The sequence below is a fragment of the Salmo salar genome, chromosome ssa09, assembly GCF_905237065.1.
Source record: "Salmo salar chromosome ssa09, Ssal_v3.1, whole genome shotgun sequence".
NCBI lineage: Eukaryota > Metazoa > Chordata > Actinopteri > Salmoniformes > Salmonidae > Salmo > Salmo salar.
Window position 1 is genome coordinate 52976459 of NC_059450.1, and position 23953 is coordinate 53000411.

The 23953-nt window shown below is 50.7% G+C and overlaps 1 protein-coding gene across 5 annotated transcripts in view; it reads right to left on the reverse strand.

The window, feature by feature from the left end:
* Positions 1-23953, reverse strand: part of LOC106591480 (attractin) — a 627298-nt gene that overhangs the window by 339483 nt on the left and 263862 nt on the right. For all 5 annotated transcript variants that reach the window (XM_045723805.1, XM_045723804.1, XM_045723802.1 and 2 more), the window contains exons 20-21: positions 23853-23946; positions 23338-23390 (exon numbers count right to left, since the gene is read on the reverse strand). In XM_045723805.1, coding sequence (XP_045579761.1) covers positions 23338-23390; positions 23853-23946 — 147 coding nt within the window. The remainder of the gene's footprint in view (positions 1-23337; positions 23391-23852; positions 23947-23953) is intronic.

The window sequence follows — 23953 nt, forward strand, 5'->3', positions numbered from 1 at the left end:
TGAAGGACTCAGTGTGATGTTCTACTCTGAAGGACTCAGCCTCAGCGTGGGTTCTACTCTGAAGGACTCAGCCTCAGCATGGTGTTCTACTCTGAAGGACTCAGCCTCAGAGCGATGTTCTGCTCAGTAGGACTCAGCCTCAGTGTGGTGTTCTACTCTGAAGGACTCAGCCTAAGTGTGATGTTCTACTCTGAAGGACTCAGCCTCAGCATGATGTTCTACTCTGAAGGACTCAGCCTCAGCGGGATGTTCTACTCTGAAGGACTCAGCCTCAGCGTGATGTTCTACTCTGAAGGACTCAGTGTGATGTTCTACTCTGAAGGACTCAGCCTCAGTGTGATGTTCTACTCTGAAGGACTCAGCCTCAGCGTGGTGCTCTACTCTGAAGGACTCACCCTCAGCGTGGTGTTCTACTCTGAAGGACTCAGCGTGATGTTCTACTCTGAAGGACTCAGCCTCAGCGGGATGTTCTACTCTGAAGGACTCAGCCTCAGCGGGATGTTCTACTCTGAAGGACTCAGCCTCAGCGTGATGTTCTACTCCGAAGGACTCAGCCTCAGCGTGATGTTCTACTCTGTAGGACTCAGCCTCAGCGTGATGTTCTACTCTGAAGGACTCAGTGTGATGTTCTACACTGAAGGACTCAGCCTCAGTGTGATGTTCTACTCTGAAGGACTCAGCCTCAGCGTGGTGCTCTACTCTGAAGGACTCAGCCTCAGCGTGGTGTTCTACTCTGAAGGACTCAGCGTGATGTTCTACTCTGAAGGACTCAGCCTCAGCGGGATGTTCTACTCTGTAGGACTCATTCTCAGCGTGGTGTTCTACTCTGAAGAACTCAGCCTCAGCGTGATGTTCTACTCTGAAGGACTCAGCCTCAGAGGGATGTTCTACTCTGAAGGACTCAGCCTCAGCGTGATGTTCTACTCTGAAGGACTCAGCCTCAGCGGGATGTTCTACTCTGAAGGACTCAGCCTCAGCGTGATGTTCTACTCTGAAGGACTCAGTGTGATGTTCTACTCTGAAGGACTCAGCCTCAGCGTGGTGTTCTACTCTGAAGGACTCAGCCTCAGCGTGGGATGTTCTACTCTGAAGGACTCAGCCTCAGCGTGATGTTCTACTCTGAAGGACTCAGCCTCAGCATGATGTTCTACTCTGAAGGACTCAGCCTCAGTGAGATGTTCTACTCTGAAGGACTCAGCCTCAGTGTGATGTTTTGCTCTGTAGGACTCACCCTCAGAGTGGTGTTCTACTCTGAAGGACTCAGTCTCAGCGGGATGTTCTACGCTGAAGGACTCAGCATCAGAGTGATGTTCTACTCTGAAGGACTAAGCCTCAGCAGGATGTTCTACTCTGAAGGACTCAGCCTCAGCATGATGTTCTACTCTGAAGGACTCAGTGTGATGTTCTACTCTGAAGGACTCAGCCTCAGCGTGATGTTCTACGCTGAAGGACTCAGCCTCAGCGTGATGTTCTACTCTGAAGGACTAAGCCTCAGCAGGATGTTCTACTCTGAAGGACTCAGCCTCAGCGTGATGTTCTACTCTGAAGGACTCAGTGTGATGTTCTACTCTGAAGGACTCAGCCTCAGCGTGGAGTTCTACTCTGAAGGACTCAGCCTCAGCATGGTGTTCTACTCTGAAGGACTCAGCCTCAGAGCGATGTTCTGCTCAGTAGGACTCAGCCTCAGTGTGGTGTTCTACTCTGAAGGACTCAGCCTAAGTGTGATGTTCTACTCTGAAGGACTCAGCCTCAGCATGATGTTCTACTCTGAAGGACTCAGCCTCAGCGGGATGTTCTACTCTGAAGGACTCAGCCTCAGCGTGATGTTCTACTCTGAAGGACTCAGTGTGATGTTCTACTCTGAAGGACTCAGCCTCAGTGTGATGTTCTACTCTGAAGGACTCAGCCTCAGCGTGGTGCTCTACTCTGAAGGACTCACCCTCAGCGTGGTGTTCTACTCTGAAGGACTCAGCGTGATGTTCTACTCTGAAGGACTCAGCCTCAGCGGGATGTTCTACTCTGAAGGACTCAGCCTCAGCGGGATGTTCTACTCTGAAGGACTCAGCCTCAGCGTGATGTTCTACTCCGAAGGACTCAGCCTCAGCGTGATGTTCTACTCTGTAGGACTCAGCCTCAGCGTGATGTTCTACTCTGAAGGACTCAGTGTGATGTTCTACACTGAAGGACTCAGCCTCAGTGTGATGTTCTACTCTGAAGGACTCAGCCTCAGCGTGGTGCTCTACTCTGAAGGACTCAGCCTCAGCGTGGTGTTCTACTCTGAAGGACTCAGCGTGATGTTCTACTCTGAAGGACTCAGCCTCAGCGGGATGTTCTACTCTGTAGGACTCATTCTCAGCGTGGTGTTCTACTCTGAAGAACTCAGCCTCAGCGTGATGTTCTACTCTGAAGGACTCAGCCTCAGAGGGATGTTCTACTCTGAAGGACTCAGCCTCAGCGTGATGTTCTACTCTGAAGGACTCAGCCTCAGCGGGATGTTCTACTCTGAAGGACTCAGCCTCAGCGTGATGTTCTACTCTGAAGGACTCAGTGTGATGTTCTACTCTGAAGGACTCAGCCTCAGCGTGGTGTTCTACTCTGAAGGACTCAGCCTCAGCGTGGGATGTTCTACTCTGAAGGACTCAGCCTCAGCGTGATGTTCTACTCTGAAGGACTCAGCCTCAGCGTGATGTTCTACTCTGAAGGACTCAGCCTTAGCGGGATGTTCTACTCTGAAGGACTCAGCCTCAGAGGGATGTTCTACTCTGAAGGACTCAGCCTCAGCGTGATGTTCTACTCTGAAGGACTCAGCCTCAGTGGGATGTTCTACTCTGAAGGACTCAGCCTCAGCGTGATGTTCTACTCTGAAGGACTCAGTGTGATGTTCTACTCTGAAGGACTCAGCCTCAGTGGGATGTTCTACTCTGAAGGACTCAGCCTCAGCGTGGTGTTCTACTCTGAAGGACTCAGCCTCAGCGTGTGATGTTCTACTCTGAAGGACTCAGCCTCAGCGTGATGTTCTACTCTGAAGGACTCAGCCTCAGCGTGATGTTCTACTCTGAAGGACTCAGCCTTAGCGGGATGTTCTACTCTGAAGGACTCAGCCTCAGCGTGATGTTCTACTCTGAAGGACTCAGTGTGATGTTCTACTCTGAAGGACTCAGCCTCAGTGTGATGTTCTACTCTGAAGGACTCAGCCTCAGCGTGGTGCTCTACACTGAAGGACTCAGCCTCAGCGTGGTGTTCTACTCTGAAGGACTCAGCGTGATGTTCTACTCTGAAGGACTCAGCCTCAGCGGGATGTTCTACTCTGTAGGACTCAGCCTCAGCGTGGTGTTCTACTCTGAAGAACTCAGCCTCAGCGTGATGTTCTACTCTGAAGGACTCAGCCTCAGCGTGATGTTCTACTCTGAAGGACTCAGCCTCGGCGTGATGTTCTACTCTGAAGGACTCAGTGTGAAGTTCTACTCTGAAGGACTCAGCCTCAGAGTGGTATTCTACTCTGAAGGACTCAGTCTCAGCGGGATGTTCTACTCTGAAGGACTAAGCCTCAGCAGGATGTTCTACTCTGAAGGACTCAGCCTCAGCGTGATGTTCTACTCTGAAGGACTCAGCCTCAGCATGATGTTCTACTCTGAAGGACTCAGCCTCAGTGAGATGTTCTACTCTGAAGGACTCAGCCTCAGTGTGATGTTTTGCTCTGTAGGACTCACCCTCAGAGTGGTGTTCTACTCTGAAGGACTCAGTCTCAGCGGGATGTTCTACGCTGAAGGACTCAGCATCAGAGTGATGTTCTACTCTGAAGGACTAAGCCTCAGCAGGATGTTCTACTCTGAAGGACTCAGCCTCAGCATGATGTTCTACTCTGAAGGACTCAGTGTGATGTTCTACTCTGAAGGACTCAGCCTCAGCGTGATGTTCAACTCTGAAGGACTCAGCCTCAGCGTGATGTTCTACTCTGAAGGACTCAGCCTTAGCGGGATGTTCTACTCTGAAGGACTCAGCCTCAGTGTGATGTTCTACTCTGAAGGACTCAGCCTCAGCGGGATGTTCTACGCTGAAGGACTCAGCCTCAGCGTGATGTTCTACTCTGAAGGACTAAGCCTCAGCAGGATGTTCTACTCTGAAGGACTCAGCCTCAGCGTGATGTTCTACTCTGAAGGACTCAGTGTGATGTTCTACTCTGAAGGACTCAGCCTCAGCGTGGTGTTCTACTCTGAAGGACTCAGCCTCAGCATGGTGTTCTACTCTGAAGGACTCAGCCTCAGCGCGATGTTCTGCTCAGTAGGACTCAGCCTCAGTGTGGTGTTCTACTCTGAAGGACTCAGCCTAAGTGTGATGTTCTACTCTGAAGGACTCAGCCTCAGCGTGATGTTCTACTCTGAAGGACTCAGCCTCAGCGGGATGTTCTACTCTGAAGGACTCAGCCTCAGCGTGATGTTCTACTCTGAAGGACTCAGTGCGTGATGTTCTACGCTGAAGGACTCAGCCTCAGCGTGATGTTCTACTCTGAAGGACTCAGCCTCAGCGTGGTGCTCTACTCTGAAGGACTCAGCCTCAGCGTGGTGTTCTACTCTGAAGGACTCAGCGTGATGTTCTACTCTGAAGGACTCAGCCTCAGCGTGGTGTTCTACTCTGAAGGACTCAGCCTCAGCGGGATGTTCTACTCTGAAGGACTCAGCCTCAGCGTGATGTTCTACTCTGAAGGACTCAGCCTCAGCGTGATGTTCTACTCCGAAGGACTCAGCCTCAGCGTGATGTTCTACTCTGTAGGACTCAGCCTCAGCGTGATGTTCTACTCTGAAGGACTCAGTGTGATGTTCTACACTGAAGGACTCAGCCTCAGTGTGATGTTCTACTCTGAAGGACTCAGCCTCAGCGTGGTGCTCTACTCTGAAGGACTCAGCCTCAGCGTGGTGTTCTACTCTGAAGGACTCAGCGTGATGTTCTACTCTGAAGGACTCAGCCTCAGCGGGATGTTCTACTCTGTAGGACTCATTCTCAGCGTGGTGTTCTACTCTGAAGAACTCAGCCTCAGCGTGATGTTCTACTCTGAAGGACTCAGCCTCAGAGGGATGTTCTACTCTGAAGGACTCAGCCTCAGCGTGATGTTCTACTCTGAAGGACTCAGCCTCAGCGGGATGTTCTACTCTGAAGGACTCAGCCTCAGCGTGATGTTCTACTCTGAAGGACTCAGTGTGATGTTCTACTCTGAAGGACTCAGCCTCAGCGTGGTGTTCTACTCTGAAGGACTCAGCCTCAGCGTGGGATGTTCTACTCTGAAGGACTCAGCCTCAGCGTGATGTTCTACTCTGAAGGACTCAGCCTCAGCGTGATGTTCTACTCTGAAGGACTCAGCCTTAGCGGGATGTTCTACTCTGAAGGACTCAGCCTCAGCGTGATGTTCTACTCTGAAGGACTCAGTGTGATGTTCTACTCTGAAGGACTCAGCCTCAGTGTGATGTTCTACTCTGAAGGACTCAGCCTCAGCGTGGTGCTCTACTCTGAAGGACTCAGCCTCAGCGTGGTGTTCTACTCTGAAGGACTCAGCGTGATGTTCTACTCTGAAGGACTCAGCCTCAGCGGGATGTTCTACTCTGTAGGACTCAGCCTCAGCGTGATGTTCTACTCTGAAGGACTCAGCCTCAGCGTGATGTTCTACTCTGAAGGACTCAGCCTCAGCGTGATGTTCTACTCTGAAGGACTCAGCCTCGGCGTGATGTTCTACTCTGAAGGACTCAGTGTGATGTTCTACTCTGAAGGACTCAGCCTCAGAGTGGTATTCTACTCTGAAGGACTCAGTCTCAGTGGGATGTTCTACGCTGAATGACTCAGCCTCAGCGTGATGTTCTACTCTGAAGGACTAAGCCTCAGCAGGATGTTCTACTCTGAAGGACTCAGCCTCAGCGTGATGTTCTACTCTGAAGGACTCAGCCTCAGCGTGATGTTCTACTCTGAAGGACTCAGCCTCAGTGAGATGTTCTACTCTGAAGGACTCAGCCTCAGTGTGATGTTTTGCTCTGTAGGACCCACCCTCAGAGTGGTGTTCTACTCTGAAGGACTCAGTCTCAGCGGGATGTTCTACGCTGAAGGACTCAGCATCAGCGTGATGTTCTACTCCGAAGGACTAAGCCTCAGCAGGATGTTCTACTCTGAAGGACTCAGCCTCAGCGTGATGTTCTACTCTGAAGGACTCAGTGTGATGTTCTACTCTGAAGGACTCAGCCTCAGCGTGATGTTCTACTCTGAAGGACTCAGCCTCAGCGTGATGTTCTACTCTGAAGGACTCAGCCTTAGCGGGATGTTCTACTCTGAAGGACTCAGCCTCAGTGTGATGTTCTACTCTGAAGGACTCAGCCTCAGCGTGATGTTCTACTCTGAAGCACTCAGCCTCAGTGTGATGTTTTGCTCTGTAGGACTCAGCCTCACAGTGGTGTTCTACTCTGAAGGACTCAGTCTCAGCGGGATGTTCTACGCTGAAGGACTCAGCCTCAGCGTGATGTTCTACTCTGAAGGACTAAGCCTCAGCAGGATGTTCTACTCTGAAGGACTCAGCCTCAGCGTGATGTTCTACTCTGAAGGACTCAGCCTCAGTGAGATGTTCTACTCTGAAGGACTCAGCCTCAGTGTGATGTTTTGCTCTGTAGGACCCACCCTCAGAGTGGTGTTCTACTCTGAAGGACTCAGTCTCAGCGGGATGTTCTACGCTGAAGGACTCAGCATCAGCGTGATGTTCTACTCTGAAGGACTAAGCCTCAGCAGGATGTTCTACTCTGAAGGACTCAGCCTCAGCGTGATGTTCTACTCTGAAGGACTCAGTGTGATGTTCTACTCTGAAGGACTCAGCCTCAGCGTGATGTTCTACTCTGAAGGACTCAGCCTCAGCGTGATGTTCTACTCTGAAGGACTCAGCCTCAGCGGGATGTTCTACTCTGAAGGACTCAGCCTCAGTGTGATGTTCTACTCTGAAGCACTCAGCCTCAGTGTGATGTTTTGCTCTGTAGGACTCAGCCTCACAGTGGTGTTCTACTCTGAAGGACTCAGTCTCAGCGGGATGTTCTACGCTGAAGGACTCAGCCTCAGCGTGATGTTCTACTCTGAAGGACTCAGCCTCAGCGGGATGTTCTACTCTGAAGGACTCAGCCTCAGCGTGATGTTCTACTCTGAAGGACTCAGTGTGATGTTCTACTCTGAAGGACTCAGCCTCAGCGTGGTGTTCTACTCTGAAGGACTCAGCCTCAGCATGGTGTTCTACTCTGAAGGACTCAGCCTCAGAGCGATGTTCTGCTCAGTAGGACTCAGCCTCAGTGTGGTGTTCTACTCTGAAGGACTCAGCCTAAGTGTGATGTTCTACTCTGAAGGACTCAGCCTCAGCATGATGTTCTACTCTGAAGGACTCAGCCTCAGCGGGATGTTCTACTCTGAAGGACTCAGCCTCAGCGTGATGTTCTACTCTGAAGGACTCAGCGTGATGTTCTACTCTGAAGGACTCAGCCTCAGCGGGATGTTCTACTCTGTAGGACTCATTCTCAGTGTGGTGTTCTACTCTGAAGAACTCAGCCTCAGCGTGATGTTCTACTCTGAAGGACTCAGCCTCAGAGGGATGTTCTACTCTGAAGGACTCAGCCTCAGCGTGATGTTCTACTCTGAAGGACTCAGCCTCAGTGGGATGTTCTACTCTGAAGGACTCAGCCTCAGCGTGATGTTCTACTCTGAAGGACTCAGTGTGATGTTCTACTCTGAAGGACTCAGCCTCAGCGTGGTGTTCTACTCTGAAGGACTCAGCCTCAGTGTGATGTTCTACTCTGAAGGACTCAGCCTCAGCGTGATGTTCTACTCTGAAGCACTCAGCCTCAGTGTGATGTTTTGCTCTGTAGGACTCAGCCTCACAGTGGTGTTCTACTCTGAAGGACTCAGTCTCAGCGGGATGTTCTACGCTGAAGGACTCAGCCTCAGCGTGATGTTCTACTCTGAAGGACTAAGCCTCAGCAGGATGTTCTACTCTGAAGGACTCAGCCTCAGCGTGATGTTCTACTCTGAAGGACTCAGCCTCAGTGAGATGTTCTACTCTGAAGGACTCAGCCTCAGTGTGATGTTTTGCTCTGTAGGACCCACCCTCAGAGTGGTGTTCTACTCTGAAGGACTCAGTCTCAGCGGGATGTTCTACGCTGAAGGACTCAGCATCAGCGTGATGTTCTACTCTGAAGGACTAAGCCTCAGCAGGATGTTCTACTCTGAAGGACTCAGCCTCAGCATGATGTTCTACTCTGAAGGACTCAGTGTGATGTTCTACTCTGAAGGACTCAGCCTCAGCGTAATGTTCTACTCTGAAGGACTCAGCCTCAGCGTGATGTTCTACTCTGAAGGACTCAGCCTTAGCGGGATGTTCTACTCTGAAGGACTCAGCCTCAGTGTGATGTTCTACTCTGAAGGACTCAGCCTCAGCGTGATGTTCTACCTGAAGCACTCAGCCTCAGTGTGATGTTTTGCTCTGTAGGACTCAGCCTCACAGTGGTGTTCTACTCTGAAGGACTCAGTCTCAGCGGGATGTTCTACGCTGAAGGACTCAGCCTCAGCGTGATGTTCTACTCTGAAGGACTAAGCCTCAGCAGGATGTTCTACTCTGAAGGACTCAGCCTCAGCGTGATGTTCTACTCTGAAGGACTCAGTGTGATGTTCTACTCTGAAGGACTCAGCCTCAGCGTGGTGTTCTACTCTGAAGGACTCAGCCTCAGCATGGTGTTCTACTCTGAAGGACTCAGCCTCAGAGCGATGTTCTGCTCGGTAGGACTCAGCCTCAGTGTGGTGTTCTACTCTGAAGGACTCAGCCTAAGTGTGATGTTCTACTCTGAAGGACTCAGCCTCAGCATGATGTTCTACTCTGAAGGACTCAGCCTCAGCGGGATGTTCTACTCTGAAGGACTCAGCCTCAGCGTGATGTTCTACTCTGAAGGACTCAGTGTGATGTTCTACTCTGAAGGACTCAGCCTCAGCGTGATGTTCTACTCTGAAGGACTCAGCCTTAGCGGGATGTTCTACTCTGAAGGACTCAGCCTCAGTGTGATGTTCTACTCTGAAGGACTCAGCCTCAGCGTGATGTTCTACTCTGAAGCACTCAGCCTCAGTGTGATGTTTTGCTCTGTAGGACTCAGCCTCACAGTGGTGTTCTACTCTGAAGGACTCAGTCTCAGCGGGATGTTCTACGCTGAAGGACTCAGCCTCAGCGTGATGTTCTACTCTGAAGGACTAAGCCTCAGCAGGATGTTCTACTCTGAAGGACTCAGCCTCAGCGTGATGTTCTACTCTGAAGGACTCAGTGTGATGTTCTACTCTGAAGGACTCAGCCTCAGCGTGGTGTTCTACTCTGAAGGACTCAGCCTCAGCATGGTGTTCTACTCTGAAGGACTCAGCCTCAGAGCGATGTTCTGCTCGGTAGGACTCAGCCTCAGTGTGGTGTTCTACTCTGAAGGACTCAGCCTAAGTGTGATGTTCTACTCTGAAGGACTCAGCCTCAGCATGATGTTCTACTCTGAAGGACTCAGCCTCAGCGGGATGTTCTACTCTGAAGGACTCAGCCTCAGCGTGATGTTCTACTCTGAAGGACTCAGTGTGATGTTCTACTCTGAAGGACTCAGCCTCAGCGTGATGTTCTACTCTGAAGGACTTAGCCTCAGCGTGGTGCTCTACTCTGAAGGACTCAGCCTCAGCGTGGTGTTCTACTCTGAAGGACTCAGCGTGATGTTCTACTCTGAAGGACTCAGCCTCAGCGGGATGTTCTACTCTGTAGGACTCAGCCTCAGCGTGGTGTTCTACTCTGAAGAACTCAGCCTCAGCGTGATGTTCTACTCTGAAGGACTCAGCCTCGGCGTGATGTTCTACTCTGAAGGACTCAGTGTGATGTTCTACTCTGAAGGACTCAGCCTCAGCGTGATGTTCTACTCTGAAGGACTCAGTGTGATGTTCTACTCTGAAGGACTCAGCCTCAGCGTGATGTTCTACTCTGAAGGACCCAGCCTTAGCGGGATGTTCTACTCTGAAGGACTCAGCCTCAGTGTGATGTTCTACTCTGAAGGACTCAGCCTCAGCGTGATGTTCTACTCTGAAGCACTCAGCCTCAGTGTGATGTTTTGCTCTGTAGGACTCAGCCTCACAGTGGTGTTCTACTCTGAAGGACTCAGTCTCAGCGGGATGTTCTACGCTGAAGGACTCAGCCTCAGCGTGATGTTCTACTCTGAAGGACTAAGCCTCAGCAGGATGTTCTACTCTGAAGGACTCAGCCTCAGCGTGATGTTCTACTCTGAAGGACTCAGCTCGTGATGTTCTACTCTGAAGGACTCAGCCTCAGCGTGGTGTTCTACTCTGAAGGACTCAGCCTCAGCATGGTGTTCTACTCTGAAGGACTCAGCCTCAGCGCGATGTTCTGCTCGGTAGGACTCAGCCTCAGCGTGGTGTTCTACTCTGAAGGACTCAGCCTAAGTGTGATGTTCTACTCTGAAGGACTCAGCCTCAGCGTGATGTTCTACTCTGAAGGACTCAGCCTCAGCGGGATGTTCTACTCTGAAGGACTCAGCCTCAGCGTGATGTTCTACTCTGAAGGACTCAGTGTGATGTTCTACTCTGAAGGACTCAGCCTCAGTGTGATGTTCTACTCTGAAGGACTCAGCCTCAGCGTGGTGCTCTACTCTGAAGGACTCAGCCTCAGCGTGGTGTTCTACTCTGAAGGACTCAGCGTGATGTTCTACTCTGAAGGACTCAGCCTCAGCGGGATGTTCTACTCTGTAGGACTCAGCCTCAGCGTGGTGTTCTACTCTGAAGAACTCAGCCTCAGCGTGATGTTCTACTCTGAAGGACTCAGCCTCGGCGTGATGTTCTACTCTGAAGGACTCAGTGTGATGTTCTACTCTGAAGGACTCAGCCTCAGCGTGATGTTCTACTCTGAAGGACTCAGTGTGATGTTCTACTCTGAAGGACTCAGCCTCAGCGTGATGTTCTACTCTGAAGGACTCAGCCTTAGCGGGATGTTCTACTCTGAAGGACTCAGCCTCAGTGTGATGTTCTACTCTGAAGGACTCAGCCTCAGCGTGATGTTCTACTCTGAAGCACTCAGCCTCAGTGTGATGTTTTGCTCTGTAGGACTCAGCCTCACAGTGGTGTTCTACTCTGAAGGACTCAGTCTCAGCGGGATGTTCTACGCTGAAGGACTCAGCCTCAGCGTGATGTTCTACTCTGAAGGACTAAGCCTCAGCAGGATGTTCTACTCTGAAGGACTCAGCCTCAGCGTGATGTTCTACTCTGAAGGACTCAGTGTGATGTTCTACTCTGAAGGACTCAGCCTCAGCGTGGTGTTCTACTCTGAAGGACTCAGCCTCAGCATGGTGTTCTACTCTGAAGGACTCAGCCTCAGAGCGATGTTCTGCTCGGTAGGACTCAGCCTCAGTGTGGTGTTCTACTCTGAAGGACTCAGCCTAAGTGTGATGTTCTACTCTGAAGGACTCAGCCTCAGCATGATGTTCTACTCTGAAGGACTCAGCCTCAGCGGGATGTTCTACTCTGAAGGACTCAGCCTCAGCGTGATGTTCTACTCTGAAGGACTCAGTGTGATGTTCTACTCTGAAGGACTCAGCCTCAGTGTGATGTTCTACTCTGAAGGACTCAGCCTCAGCGTGGTGCTCTACTCTGAAGGACTCAGCCTCAGCGTGGTGTTCTACTCTGAAGGACTCAGCGTGATGTTCTACTCTGAAGGACTCAGCCTCAGCGGGATGTTCTACTCTGTAGGACTCAGCCTCAGCGTGGTGTTCTACTCTGAAGAACTCAGCCTCAGCGTGATGTTCTACTCTGAAGGACTCAGCCTCAGCGTGATGTTCTACTCTGAAGGACTCAGCCTCGGCGTGATGTTCTACTCTGAAGGACTCAGTGTGATGTTCTACTCTGAAGGACTCAGCCTCAGAGTGGTATTCTACTCTGAAGGACTCAGTCTCAGCGTGATGTTCTACGCTGAAGGACTCAGCCTCAGCGTGATGTTCTACTCTGAAGGACTCAGCCTCAGCTTGATGTTCTACTCTGAAGGACTCAGCCTCAGCGTGATGTTCTACTCTGAAGGACTCAGCCTCAGCGTGATGTTCTACTCTGAAGGACTCAGCCTCAGCGTGATGTTCTACTCTGAAGCACTCAGCCTCAGTGTGATGTTTTGCTCTGTAGGACTCAGCCTCACAGTGGTGTTCTACTCTGAAGGACTCAGTCTCAGCGGGATGTTCTACGCTGAAGGACTCAGCCTCAGCGTGATGTTCTACTCTGAAGGACTAAGCCTCAGCAGGATGTTCTACTCTGAAGGACTCAGCATCAGCGTGATGTTCTACTCTGAAGGACTCAGTGTGATGTTCTACTCTGAAGGACTCAGCCTCAGCGTGGTGTTCTACTCTGAAGGACTCAGCCTCAGCATGGTGTTCTACTCTGAAGGACTCAGCCTCAGAGCGATGTTCTGCTCAGTAGGACTCAGCCTCAGTGTGGTGTTCTACTCTAAAGGACTCAGCCTAAGTGTGATGTTCTACTCTGAAGGACTCAGCCTCAGCATGATGTTCTACTCTGAAGGACTCAGCCTCAGCGGGATGTTCTACTCTGAAGGACTCAGCCTCAGCGTGATGTTCTACTCTGAAGGACTCAGTGTGATGTTCTACTCTGAAGGACTCAGCCTCAGCGTGGTGTTCTACTCTGAAGGACTCAGCCTCAGCGTGGGATGTTCTACTCTGAAGGACTCAGCCTCAGCGTGATGTTCTACTCTGAAGGACTCAGCCTCGGCGTGATGTTCTACTCTGAAGGACTCAGTGTGATGTTCTACTCTGAAGGACTCAGCCTCAGCGTGATGTTCTACTCTGAAGGACTCAGTGTGATGTTCTACTCTGAAGGACTCAGCCTCAGCGTGATGTTCTACTCTGAAGGACTCAGCCTTAGCGGGATGTTCTACTCTGAAGGACTCAGCCTCAGTGTGATGTTCTACTCTGAAGGACTCAGCCTCAGCGTGATGTTCTACTCTGAAGCACTCAGCCTCAGTGTGATGTTTTGCTCTGTAGGACTCAGCCTCACAGTGGTGTTCTACTCTGAAGGACTCAGTCTCAGCGGGATGTTCTACGCTGAAGGACTCAGCCTCAGCGTGATGTTCTACTCTGAAGGACTAAGCCTCAGCAGGATGTTCTACTCTGAAGGACTCAGCCTCAGCGTGATGTTCTACTCTGAAGGACTCAGTGTGATGTTCTACTCTGAAGGACTCAGCCTCAGCGTGGTGTTCTACTCTGAAGGACTCAGCCTCAGCATGGTGTTCTACTCTGAAGGACTCAGCCTCAGAGCGATGTTCTGCTCGGTAGGACTCAGCCTCAGTGTGGTGTTCTACTCTGAAGGACTCAGCCTAAGTGTGATGTTCTACTCTGAAGGACTCAGCCTCAGCATGATGTTCTACTCTGAAGGACTCAGCCTCAGCGGGATGTTCTACTCTGAAGGACTCAGCCTCAGCGTGATGTTCTACTCTGAAGGACTCAGTGTGATGTTCTACTCTGAAGGACTCAGCCTCAGTGTGATGTTCTACTCTGAAGGACTTAGCCTCAGCGTGGTGCTCTACTCTGAAGGACTCAGCCTCAGCGTGGTGTTCTACTCTGAAGGACTCAGCGTGATGTTCTACTCTGAAGGACTCAGCCTCAGCGGGATGTTCTACTCTGTAGGACTCAGCCTCAGCGTGGTGTTCTACTCTGAAGAACTCAGCCTCAGCGTGATGTTCTACTCTGAAGGACTCAGCCTCGGCGTGATGTTCTACTCTGAAGGACTCAGTGTGATGTTCTACTCTGAAGGACTCAGCCTCAGCGTGATGTTCTACTCTGAAGGACTCAGTGTGATGTTCTACTCTGAAGGACTCAGCCTCAGCGTGATGTTCTACTCTGAAGGACTCAGCCTTAGCGGGATGTTCTACTCTGAAGGACTCAGCCTCAGTGTGATGTTCTACTCTGAAGGACTCAGCCTCAGCGTGATGTTCTACTCTGAAGCACTCAGCCTCAGTGTGATGTTTTGCTCTGTAGGACTCAGCCTCACAGTGGTGTTCTACTCTGAAGGACTCAGTCTCAGCGGGATGTTCTACGCTGAAGGACTCAGCCTCAGCGTGATGTTCTACTCTGAAGGACTAAGCCTCAGCAGGATGTTCTACTCTGAAGGACTCAGCCTCAGCGTGATGTTCTACTCTGAAGGACTCAGTGTGATGTTCTACTCTGAAGGACTCAGCCTCAGCGTGGTGTTCTACTCTGAAGGACTCAGCCTCAGCATGGTGTTCTACTCTGAAGGACTCAGCCTCAGAGCGATGTTCTGCTCGGTAGGACTCAGCCTCAGTGTGGTGTTCTACTCTGAAGGACTCAGCCTAAGTGTGATGTTCTACTCTGAAGGACTCAGCCTCAGCATGATGTTCTACTCTGAAGGACTCAGCCTCAGCGGGATGTTCTACTCTGAAGGACTCAGCCTCAGCGTGATGTTCTACTCTGAAGGACTCAGTGTGATGTTCTACTCTGAAGGACTCAGCCTCAGTGTGATGTTCTACTCTGAAGGACTCAGCCTCAGCGTGGTGCTCTACTCTGAAGGACTCAGCCTCAGCGTGGTGTTCTACTCTGAAGGACTCAGCGTGATGTTCTACTCTGAAGGACTCAGCCTCAGCGGGATGTTCTACTCTGTAGGACTCAGCCTCAGCGTGGTGTTCTACTCTGAAGAACTCAGCCTCAGCGTGATGTTCTACTCTGAAGGACTCAGCCTCAGCGTGATGTTCTACTCTGAAGGACTCAGCCTCGGCGTGATGTTCTACTCTGAAGGACTCAGTGTGATGTTCTACTCTGAAGGACTCAGCCTCAGAGTGGTATTCTACTCTGAAGGACTCAGTCTCAGTGGGATGTTCTACGCTGAAGGACTCAGCCTCAGCGTGATGTTCTACTCTGAAGGACTAAGCCTCAGCAGGATGTTCTACTCTGAAGGACTCAGCCTCAGCGTGATGTTCTACTCTGAAGGACTCAGCCTCAGCGTGATGTTCTACTCTGAAGGACTCAGCCTCAGTGAGATGTTCTACTCTGAAGGACTCAGCCTCAGTGTGATGTTTTGCTCTGTAGGACTCACCCTCAGAGTGGTGTTCTACTCTGAAGGACTCAGTCTCAGCGGGATGTTCTACGCTGAAGGACTCAGCCTCAGCGTGATGTTCTACTCTGAAGGACTAAGCCTCAGCAGGATGTTCTACTCTGAAGGACTCAGCCTCAGCGTGATGTTCTACTCTGAAGGACTCAGTGTGATGTTCTACTCTGAAGGACTCAGCCTCAGCGTGGTGTTCTACTCTGAAGGACTCAGCCTCAGCATGGTGTTCTACTCTGAAGGACTCAGCCTCAGAGCGATGTTCTGCTCAGTAGGACTCAGCCTCAGTGTGGTGTTCTACTCTAAAGGACTCAGCCTAAGTGTGATGTTCTACTCTGAAGGACTCAGCCTCAGCATGATGTTCTACTCTGAAGGACTCAGCCTCAGCGGGATGTTCTACTCTGAAGGACTCAGCCTCAGCGTGATGTTCTACTCTGAAGGACTCAGTGTGATGTTCTACTCTGAAGGACTCAGCCTCAGCGTGGTGTTCTACTCTGAAGGACTCAGCCTCAGCGTGGGATGTTCTACTCTGAAGGACTCAGCCTCAGCGGGATGTTCTACTCTGAAGGACTCAGCCTCAGCGTGATGTTCTACTCTGAAGGACTCAGCCTCAGCGTGATTTTCTACTCCGAAGGACTCAGCCTCAGCGTGATGTTCTACTCTGAAGGACTCAGCCTCAGCGTGATGTTCTACTCTGAAGGACTCAGTGTGATGTTCTACTCTGAAGGACTCAGCCTCAGCGTGATGTTCTACTCTGAAGGACTCAGCCTCAGCATGGTGTTCTACTCTGAAGGACTCAGCCTCAGAGCGATGTTCTGCTCTGTAGGACTCAGCCTCAGCGTGGTGTTCTACTCTGAAGGACTCAGCCTCAGTGTGATGTTCTACTCTGAAGGACTCAGCCTCAGCATGATGTTCTACTCTGAAGGACTCAGCCTCAGCGTGATGTTCTACTCTGAAGGACTCAGCCTCAGCGTGATGTTCTACTCTGAAGGACTCAGTGTGATGTTCTACTCTGAAGGACTCAGCCTCAGCGTGGTGTTCTACTCTGAAGGACTCAGCCTCAGCGTGGGATGTTCTACTCTGAAGGACTCAGCCTCAGCGGGATGTTCTACTCTGAAGGACTCAGCCTCAGCGTGATGTTCTACTCTGAAGGACTCAGCCTCAGCGTGATTTTCTACTCCGAAGGACTCAGCCTCAGCGTGATGTTCTACTCTGAAGGACTCAGCCTCAGCGTGATGTTCTACTCTGAAGGACTCAGCCTCGTGATGTTCTACTCTGAAGGACTCAGCCTCAGTGTGATGTTCTACTCTGAAGGACTCAGCCTCAGCGTGGTGCTCTACTCTGAAGGACTCAGCCTCAGCGTGGTGTTCTACTCTGAAGGACTCAGCGTGATGTTCTACTCTGAAGGACTCAGCCTCAGCGGGATGTTCTACTCTGTAGGACTCAGCCTCAGCGTGGTGTTCTACTCTGAAGGACTCAGCCTCAGCGTGATGTTCTACTCTGAAGGACTCAGCCTCAGCGTGATGTTCTACTCTGAAGGACTCAGCCTCGGCGTGATGTTCTACTCTGAAGGACTCAGTCAGGTGATGTTCTACTCTGAAGGGCTCAGCCTCAGCGTGATATTCTACTCTGAAGGACTCAGTCTCAGTGGGATGTTCTACTCTGAAGGACTCAGCCTCAGCGTGATGTTCTACTCTGAAGGACTCAGCCCGTGTGATGTTCTACTCTGAAGGACTCAGTGTGATGTTCTACTCTGAAGGACTCAGCCTCAGCGGGATGTTCTACTCTGAAGGACTCAGCCTCAGCGTGATGTTCTACTCTGAAGGACTCAGCCTCAGCGTGATGTTCTACTCCGAAGGACTCAGCCTCAGCGTGATGTTCTACTCTGTAGGACTCAGCCTCAGCGTGATGTTCTACTCTGAAGGACTCAGTGTGATGTTCTACTCTGAAGGACTCAGCCTCAGTGTGATGTTCTACTCTGAAGGACTCAGCCTCAGCGTGGTGCTCTACTCTGAAGGACTCAGCCTCAGCGTGGTGTTCTACTCTGAAGGACTCAGCGTGATGTTCTACTCTGAAGGACTCAGCCTCAGCGGGATGTTCTACTCTGTAGGACTCATTCTCAGTGTGGTGTTCTACTCTGAAGAACTCAGCCTCAGCGTGATGTTCTACTCTGAAGGACTCAGCCTCAGAGGGATGTTCTACTCTGAAGGACTCAGCCTCAGCGTGATGTTCTACTCTGAAGGACTCAGCCTCAGTGGGATGTTCTACTCTGAAGGACTCAGCCTCAGCGTGATGTTCTACTCTGAAGGACTCAGTGTGATGTTCTACTCTGAAGGACTCAGCCTCAGCGTGGTGTTCTACTCTGAAGGACTCAGCCTTAGCGGGATGTTCTACTCTGAAGGACTCAGCCTCAGCGTGATGTTCTACTCTGAAGGACTCAGTGTGATGTTCTACTCTGAAGGACTCAGCCTCAGTGTGATGTTCTACTCTGAAGGACTCAGCCTCAGCGTGGTGTTCTACTCTAAAGGACTCAGCCTAAGTGTGATGTTCTACTCTGAAGGACTCAGCCTCAGCATGATGTTCTACTCTGAAGGACTCAGCCTCAGCGGGATGTTCTACTCTGAAGGACTCAGCCTCAGCGTGATGTTCTACTCTGAAGGACTCAGCTGTGATGTTCTACTCTGAAGGACTCAGCCTCAGCGTGGTGTTCTACTCTGAAGGACTCAGCCTCAGCGTGGGATGTTCTACTCTGAAGGACTCAGCCTCAGCGGGATGTTCTACTCTGAAGGACTCAGCCTCAGCGTGATGTTCTACTCTGAAGGACTCAGCCTCAGCGTGATTTTCTACTCCGAAGGACTCAGCCTCAGCGTGATGTTCTACTCTGAAGGACTCAGCCTCAGCGTGATGTTCTACTCTGAAGGACTCAGTGTGATGTTCTACTCTGAAGGACTCAGCCTCAGCGTGGTGTTCTACTCTGAAGGACTCAGCCTCAGCATGGTGTTCTACTCTGAAGGACTCAGCCTCAGAGCGATGTTCTGCTCAGTAGGACTCAGCCTCAGTGTGGTGTTCTACTCTAAAGGACTCAGCCTAAGTGTGATGTTCTACTCTGAAGGACTCAGCCTCAGCATGATGTTCTACTCTGAAGGACTCAGCCTCAGCGGGATGTTCTACTCTGAAGGACTCAGCCTCAGCGTGATGTTCTACTCTGAAGGACTCAGTGTGATGTTCTACTCTGAAGGACTCAGCCTCAGCGTGGTGTTCTACTCTGAAGGACTCAGCCTCAGCGTGGGATGTTCTACTCTGAAGGACTCAGCCTCAGCGGGGTGTTCTACTCTGAAGGACTCAGCCTCAGCGTGATGTTCTACTCTGAAGGACTCAGCCTCAGCGTGATTTTCTACTCCGAAGGACTCAGCCTCAGCGTGATGTTCTACTCTGAAGGACTCAGCCTCAGCGTGATGTTCTACTCTGAAGGACTCAGTGTGATGTTCTACTCTGAAGGACTCAGCCTCAGTGTGATGTTCTACTCTGAAGGACTCAGCCTCAGCGTGGTGCTCTACTCTGAAGGACTCAGCCTCAGCGTGGTGTTCTACTCTGAAGGACTCAGCGTGATGTTCTACTCTGAAGGACTCAGCCTCAGCGGGATGTTCTACTCTGTAGGACTCAGCCTCAGCGTGGTGTTCTACTCTGAAGAACTCAGCCTCAGCGTGATGTTCTACTCTGAAGGACTCAGCCTCAGCGTGATGTTCTACTCTGAAGGACTCAGCCTCGGCGTGATGTTCTACTCTGAAGGACTCAGTGTGATGTTCTACTCTGAAGGGCTCAGCCTCAGAGTGGTATTCTACTCTGAAGGACTCAGTCTCAGTGGGATGTTCTACGCTGAAGGACTCAGCCTCAGCGTGATGTTCTACTCTGAAGGACTCAGTGTGATGTTCTACTCTGAAGGACTCAGCGTGATGTTCTACTCTGAAGGACTCAGCCTCAGCGGGATGTTCTACTCTGAAGGACTCAGCCTCAGCGTGATGTTCTACTCTGAAGGACTCAGCCTCAGCGTGATGTTCTACTCCGAAGGACTCAGCCTCAGCGTGATGTTCTACTCTGTAGGACTCAGCCTCAGCGTGATGTTCTACTCTGAAGGACTCAGTGTGATGTTCTACTCTGAAGGACTCAGCGTCAGTGTGATGTTCTACTCTGAAGGACTCAGCCTCAGCGTGGTGCTCTACTCTGAAGGACTCAGCCTCAGCGTGGTGTTCTACTCTGAAGGACTCAGCGTGATGTTCTACTCTGAAGGACTCAGCCTCAGCGGGATGTTCTACTCTGTAGGACTCATTCTCAGTGTGGTGTTCTACTCTGAAGAACTCAGCCTCAGCGTGATGTTCTACTCTGAAGGACTCAGCCTCAGAGGGATGTTCTACTCTGAAGGACTCAGCCTCAGCGTGATGTTCTACTCTGAAGGACTCAGCCTCAGTGGGATGTTCTACTCTGAAGGACTCAGCCTCAGCGTGATGTTCTACTCTGAAGGACTCAGTGTGATGTTCTACTCTGAAGGACTCAGCCTCAGCGTGGTGTTCTACTCTGAAGGACTCAGCCTTAGCGGGATGTTCTACTCTGAAGGACTCAGCCTCAGCGTGATGTTCTACTCTGAAGGACTCAGTGTGATGTTCTACTCTGAAGGACTCAGCCTCAGCGTGATGTTCTACTCTGAAGGACTCAGCCTCAGCGTGGTGCTCTACTCTGAAGGACTCAGCCTCAGCGTGGTGTTCTACTCTGAAGGACTCAGCGTGATGTTCTACTCTGAAGGACTCAGCCTCAGCGGGATGTTCTACTCTGTAGGACTCAGCCTCAGCGTGGTGTTCTACTCTGAAGAACTCAGCCTCAGCGTGATGTTCTACTCTGAAGGACTCAGCCTCAGCGTGATGTTCTACTCTGAAGGACTCAGCCTCGGCGTGATGTTCTACTCTGAAGGACTCAGTGTGATGTTCTACTCTGAAGGACTCAGCCTCAGAGTGGTATTCTACTCTGAAGGACTCAGTCTCAGTGGGATGTTCTACTCTGAAGGACTCAGCCTCAGCGTGATGTTCTACTCTGAAGGACTCAGCCTCAGCGTGGTGTTCTACTCTGAAGAACTCAGCCTCAGCGTGATGTTCTACTCTGAAGGACTCAGCCTCAGCGTGATGTTCTACTCTGAAGGACTCAGCCTCGGCGTGATGTTCTACTCTGAAGGACTCAGTGTGATGTTCTACTCTGAAGGACTCAGCCTCAGAGTGGTATTCTACTCTGAAGGACTCAGTCTCAGTGGGATGTTCTACGCTGAAGGACTCAGCCTCAGCGTGATGTTCTACTCTGAAGGACTAAGCCTCAGCAGGATGTTCTACTCTGAAGGACTCAGCCTCAGCGTGATGTTCTACTCTGAAGGACTCAGCCTCAGCGTGATGTTCTACTCTGAAGGACTCAGCCTCAGTGAGATGTTCTACTCTGAAGGACTCAGCCTCAGTGTGATGTTTTGCTCTGTAGGACTCACCCTCAGAGTGGTGTTATACTCTGAAGGACTCAGTCTCAGCGGGATGTTCTACGCTGAAGGACTCAGCATCAGCGTGATGTTCTACTCTGAAGGACTAAGCCTCAGCAGGATGTTCTACTCTGAAGGACTCAGCCTCAGCATGATGTTCTACTCTGAAGGACTCAGTGTGATGTTCTACTCTGAAGGACTCAGCCTCAGCGTAATGTTCTACTCTGAAGGACTCAGCCTCAGCGTGATGTTCTACTCTGAAGGACTCAGCCTTAGCGGGATGTTCTACTCTGAAGGACTCAGCCTCAGTGTGATGTTCTACTCTGAAGGACTCAGCCTCAGCGTGATGTTCTACTCTGAAGCACTCAGCCTCAGTGTGATGTTTTGCTCTGTAGGACTCAGCCTCACAGTGGTGTTCTACTCTGAAGGACTCAGTCTCAGCGGGATGTTCTACGCTGAAGGACTCAGCCTCAGCGTGATGTTCTACTCTGAAGGACTAAGCCTCAGCAGGATGTTCTACTCTGAAGGACTCAGCCTCAGCGTGATGTTCTACTCTGAAGGACTCAGTGTGATGTTCTACTCTGAAGGACTCAGCCTCAGCGTGGTGTTCTACTCTGAAGGACTCAGCCTCAGCATGGTGTTCTACTCTGAAGGACTCAGCCTCAGAGCGATGTTCTGCTCGGTAGGACTCAGCCTCAGTGTGGTGTTCTACTCTGAAGGACTCAGCCTAAGTGTGATGTTCTACTCTGAAGGACTCAGCCTCAGCATGATGTTCTACTCTGAAGGACTCAGCCTCAGCGGGATGTTCTACTCTGAAGGACTCAGCCTCAGCGTGATGTTCTACTCTGAAGGACTCAGTGTGATGTTCTACTCTGAAGGACTCAGCCTCAGTGTGATGTTCTACTCTGAAGGACTCAGCCTCAGCGTGGTGCTCTACTCTGAAGGACTCAGCCTCAGCGTGGTGTTCTACTCTGAAGGACTCAGCGTGATGTTCTACTCTGAAGGACTCAGCCTCAGCGGGATGTTCTACTCTGTAGGACTCAGCCTCAGCGTGGTGTTCTACTCTGAAGAACTCAGCCTCAGCGTGATGTTCTACTCTGAAGGAATCAGCCTCAGCGTGATGTTCTACTCTGAAGGACTCAGCCTCGGCGTGATGTTCTACTCTGAAGGACTCAGTGTGATGTTCTACTCTGAAGGACTCAGCCTCAGAGTGGTATTCTACTCTGAAGGACTCAGTCTCAGTGGGATGTTCTACGCTGAAGGACTCAGCCTCAGCGTGATGTTCTACTCTGAAGGACTAAGCCTCAGCAGGATGTTCTACTCTGAAGGACTCAGCCTCAGCGTGATGTTCTACTCTGAAGGACTCAGCCTCAGCGTGATGTTCTACTCTGAAGGACTCAGCCTCAGTGAGATGTTCTACTCTGAAGGACTCAGCCTCAGTGTGATGTTTTGCTCTGTAGGACTCACCCTCAGAGTGGTGTTCTACTCTGAAGGACTCAGTCTCAGCGGGATGTTCTACGCTGAAGGACTCAGCATCAGCGTGATGTTCTACTCCGAAGGACTAAGCCTCAGCAGGATGTTCTACTCTGAAGGACTCAGCCTCAGCGTGATGTTCTACTCTGAAGGACTCAGTGTGATGTTCTACTCTGAAGGACTCAGCCTCAGCGTGATGTTCTACTCTGAAGGACTCAGCCTCAGCGTGATGTTCTACTCTGAAGGACTCAGTCTTAGCGGGATGTTCTACTCTGAAGGACTCAGCCTCAGTGTGATGTTCTACTCTGAAGGACTCAGCCTCAGCGTGATGTTCTACTCTGAAGCACTCAGCCTCAGTGTGATGTTTTGCTCTGTAGGACTCAGCCTCACAGTGGTGTTCTACTCTGAAGAACTCAGCCTCAGTGTGATGTTCTACTCTGAAGAACTCAGCCTCAGTGTGATGTTCTACTCTGAAGGACTCAGCCTCAGTGTGATGTTCTACGCTGAAGGACTCAGCCTCAGCGTGATGTTCTACTCTGAAGGACTAAGCCTCAGCAGGATGTTCTACTCTGAAGGACTCAGCCTCAGCGTGATGTTCTACTCTGAAGGACTCAGTGTGATGTTCTACTCTGAAGGACTCAGCCTCAGTGTGGTGTTCTACTCTGTAGGACTCAGCCTCAGAGTGGTGTTCTACTCTGAAGGACTCAGCCTCAGCATGGTGTTCTACTCTGAAGGACTCAGCCTCAGAGCGATGTTCTGCTCAGTAGGACTCAGCCTCAGTGTGGTGTTCTACTCTGAAGGACTCAGCCTCAGTGTGATGTTCTACTCTGAAGGACTCAGCCTCAGCGTGATGTTCTACTCTGAAGGACTCAGCCTCAGCGGGATGTTCTACTCTGAAGGACTCAGCCTCAGCGGGATGTTCTACTCTTAAGGACTCAGCCTCAGCGTGATGTTCTACTCTGAAGGACTCATCCTCAGCGGGATGTTCTACTCTGAAGGACTCAGCCTCAGCGTGATGTTCTACTCTGAAGGACTCAGTGTGATGTTCTACTCTGAAGGACTCAGCCTCAGCGTGGTGTTCTACTCTGAAGAACTCAGCCTCAGTGTGATGTTCTACTCTGAAGGACTCAGCCTCAGTGTGATGTTCTACTCTGAAGGACTCAGCCTCAGTGTGATGTTCTACTCTGAAGGACTCAGCCTCAGCGGGATGTTCCACTTACAGTAACACGTTCCTTTCAGAGGGTTGCCTTGGTAACGGTTCTCCACCTCACACCTGAGAGAAAAGAGAGGATGAAGTGAGAGAAAAGAGAAAGAAACGGAGGTTAGAGACAAGATGAACAGTACATCTATAATGGAGGTGAGAGACGGGCTTTAACGTCCCAATCAACAAGATGAACAGCACATCTACTTACACAGGGCTACCATGCAGGGCTCTACAGTACAACCATTTTACTTGCACGTGTACCTAAATATTTGGATGTTCAACCTGGAATATATTTATGAGCACCAGTGAGGCAAGAAAAATGTATAATTCTAGCTTTATTACCTCATATTTTTCATGGTGCTCCTAAATTTCCTCTTGTGAGCGTACATTTTTCAACTTAGGCCCAAACATGCTCCTTGTAAAAAAGTTCAGCGTGGAGTGGAGCCCGGTTACAGATGACAGCAGTCTGAATTGTAGAACAAGTATGTAATATGTATGTATTAACTATGCAGTGTACTGTAGTGTACTTACAGGTGACAGCGGTCTCCTTTGATGCCCTTGGTGGTGCAGAAACACTTCCCGTTATTAGGGTTACACACACTGGCATGGCCGTTACACTTACACGCTGTAAT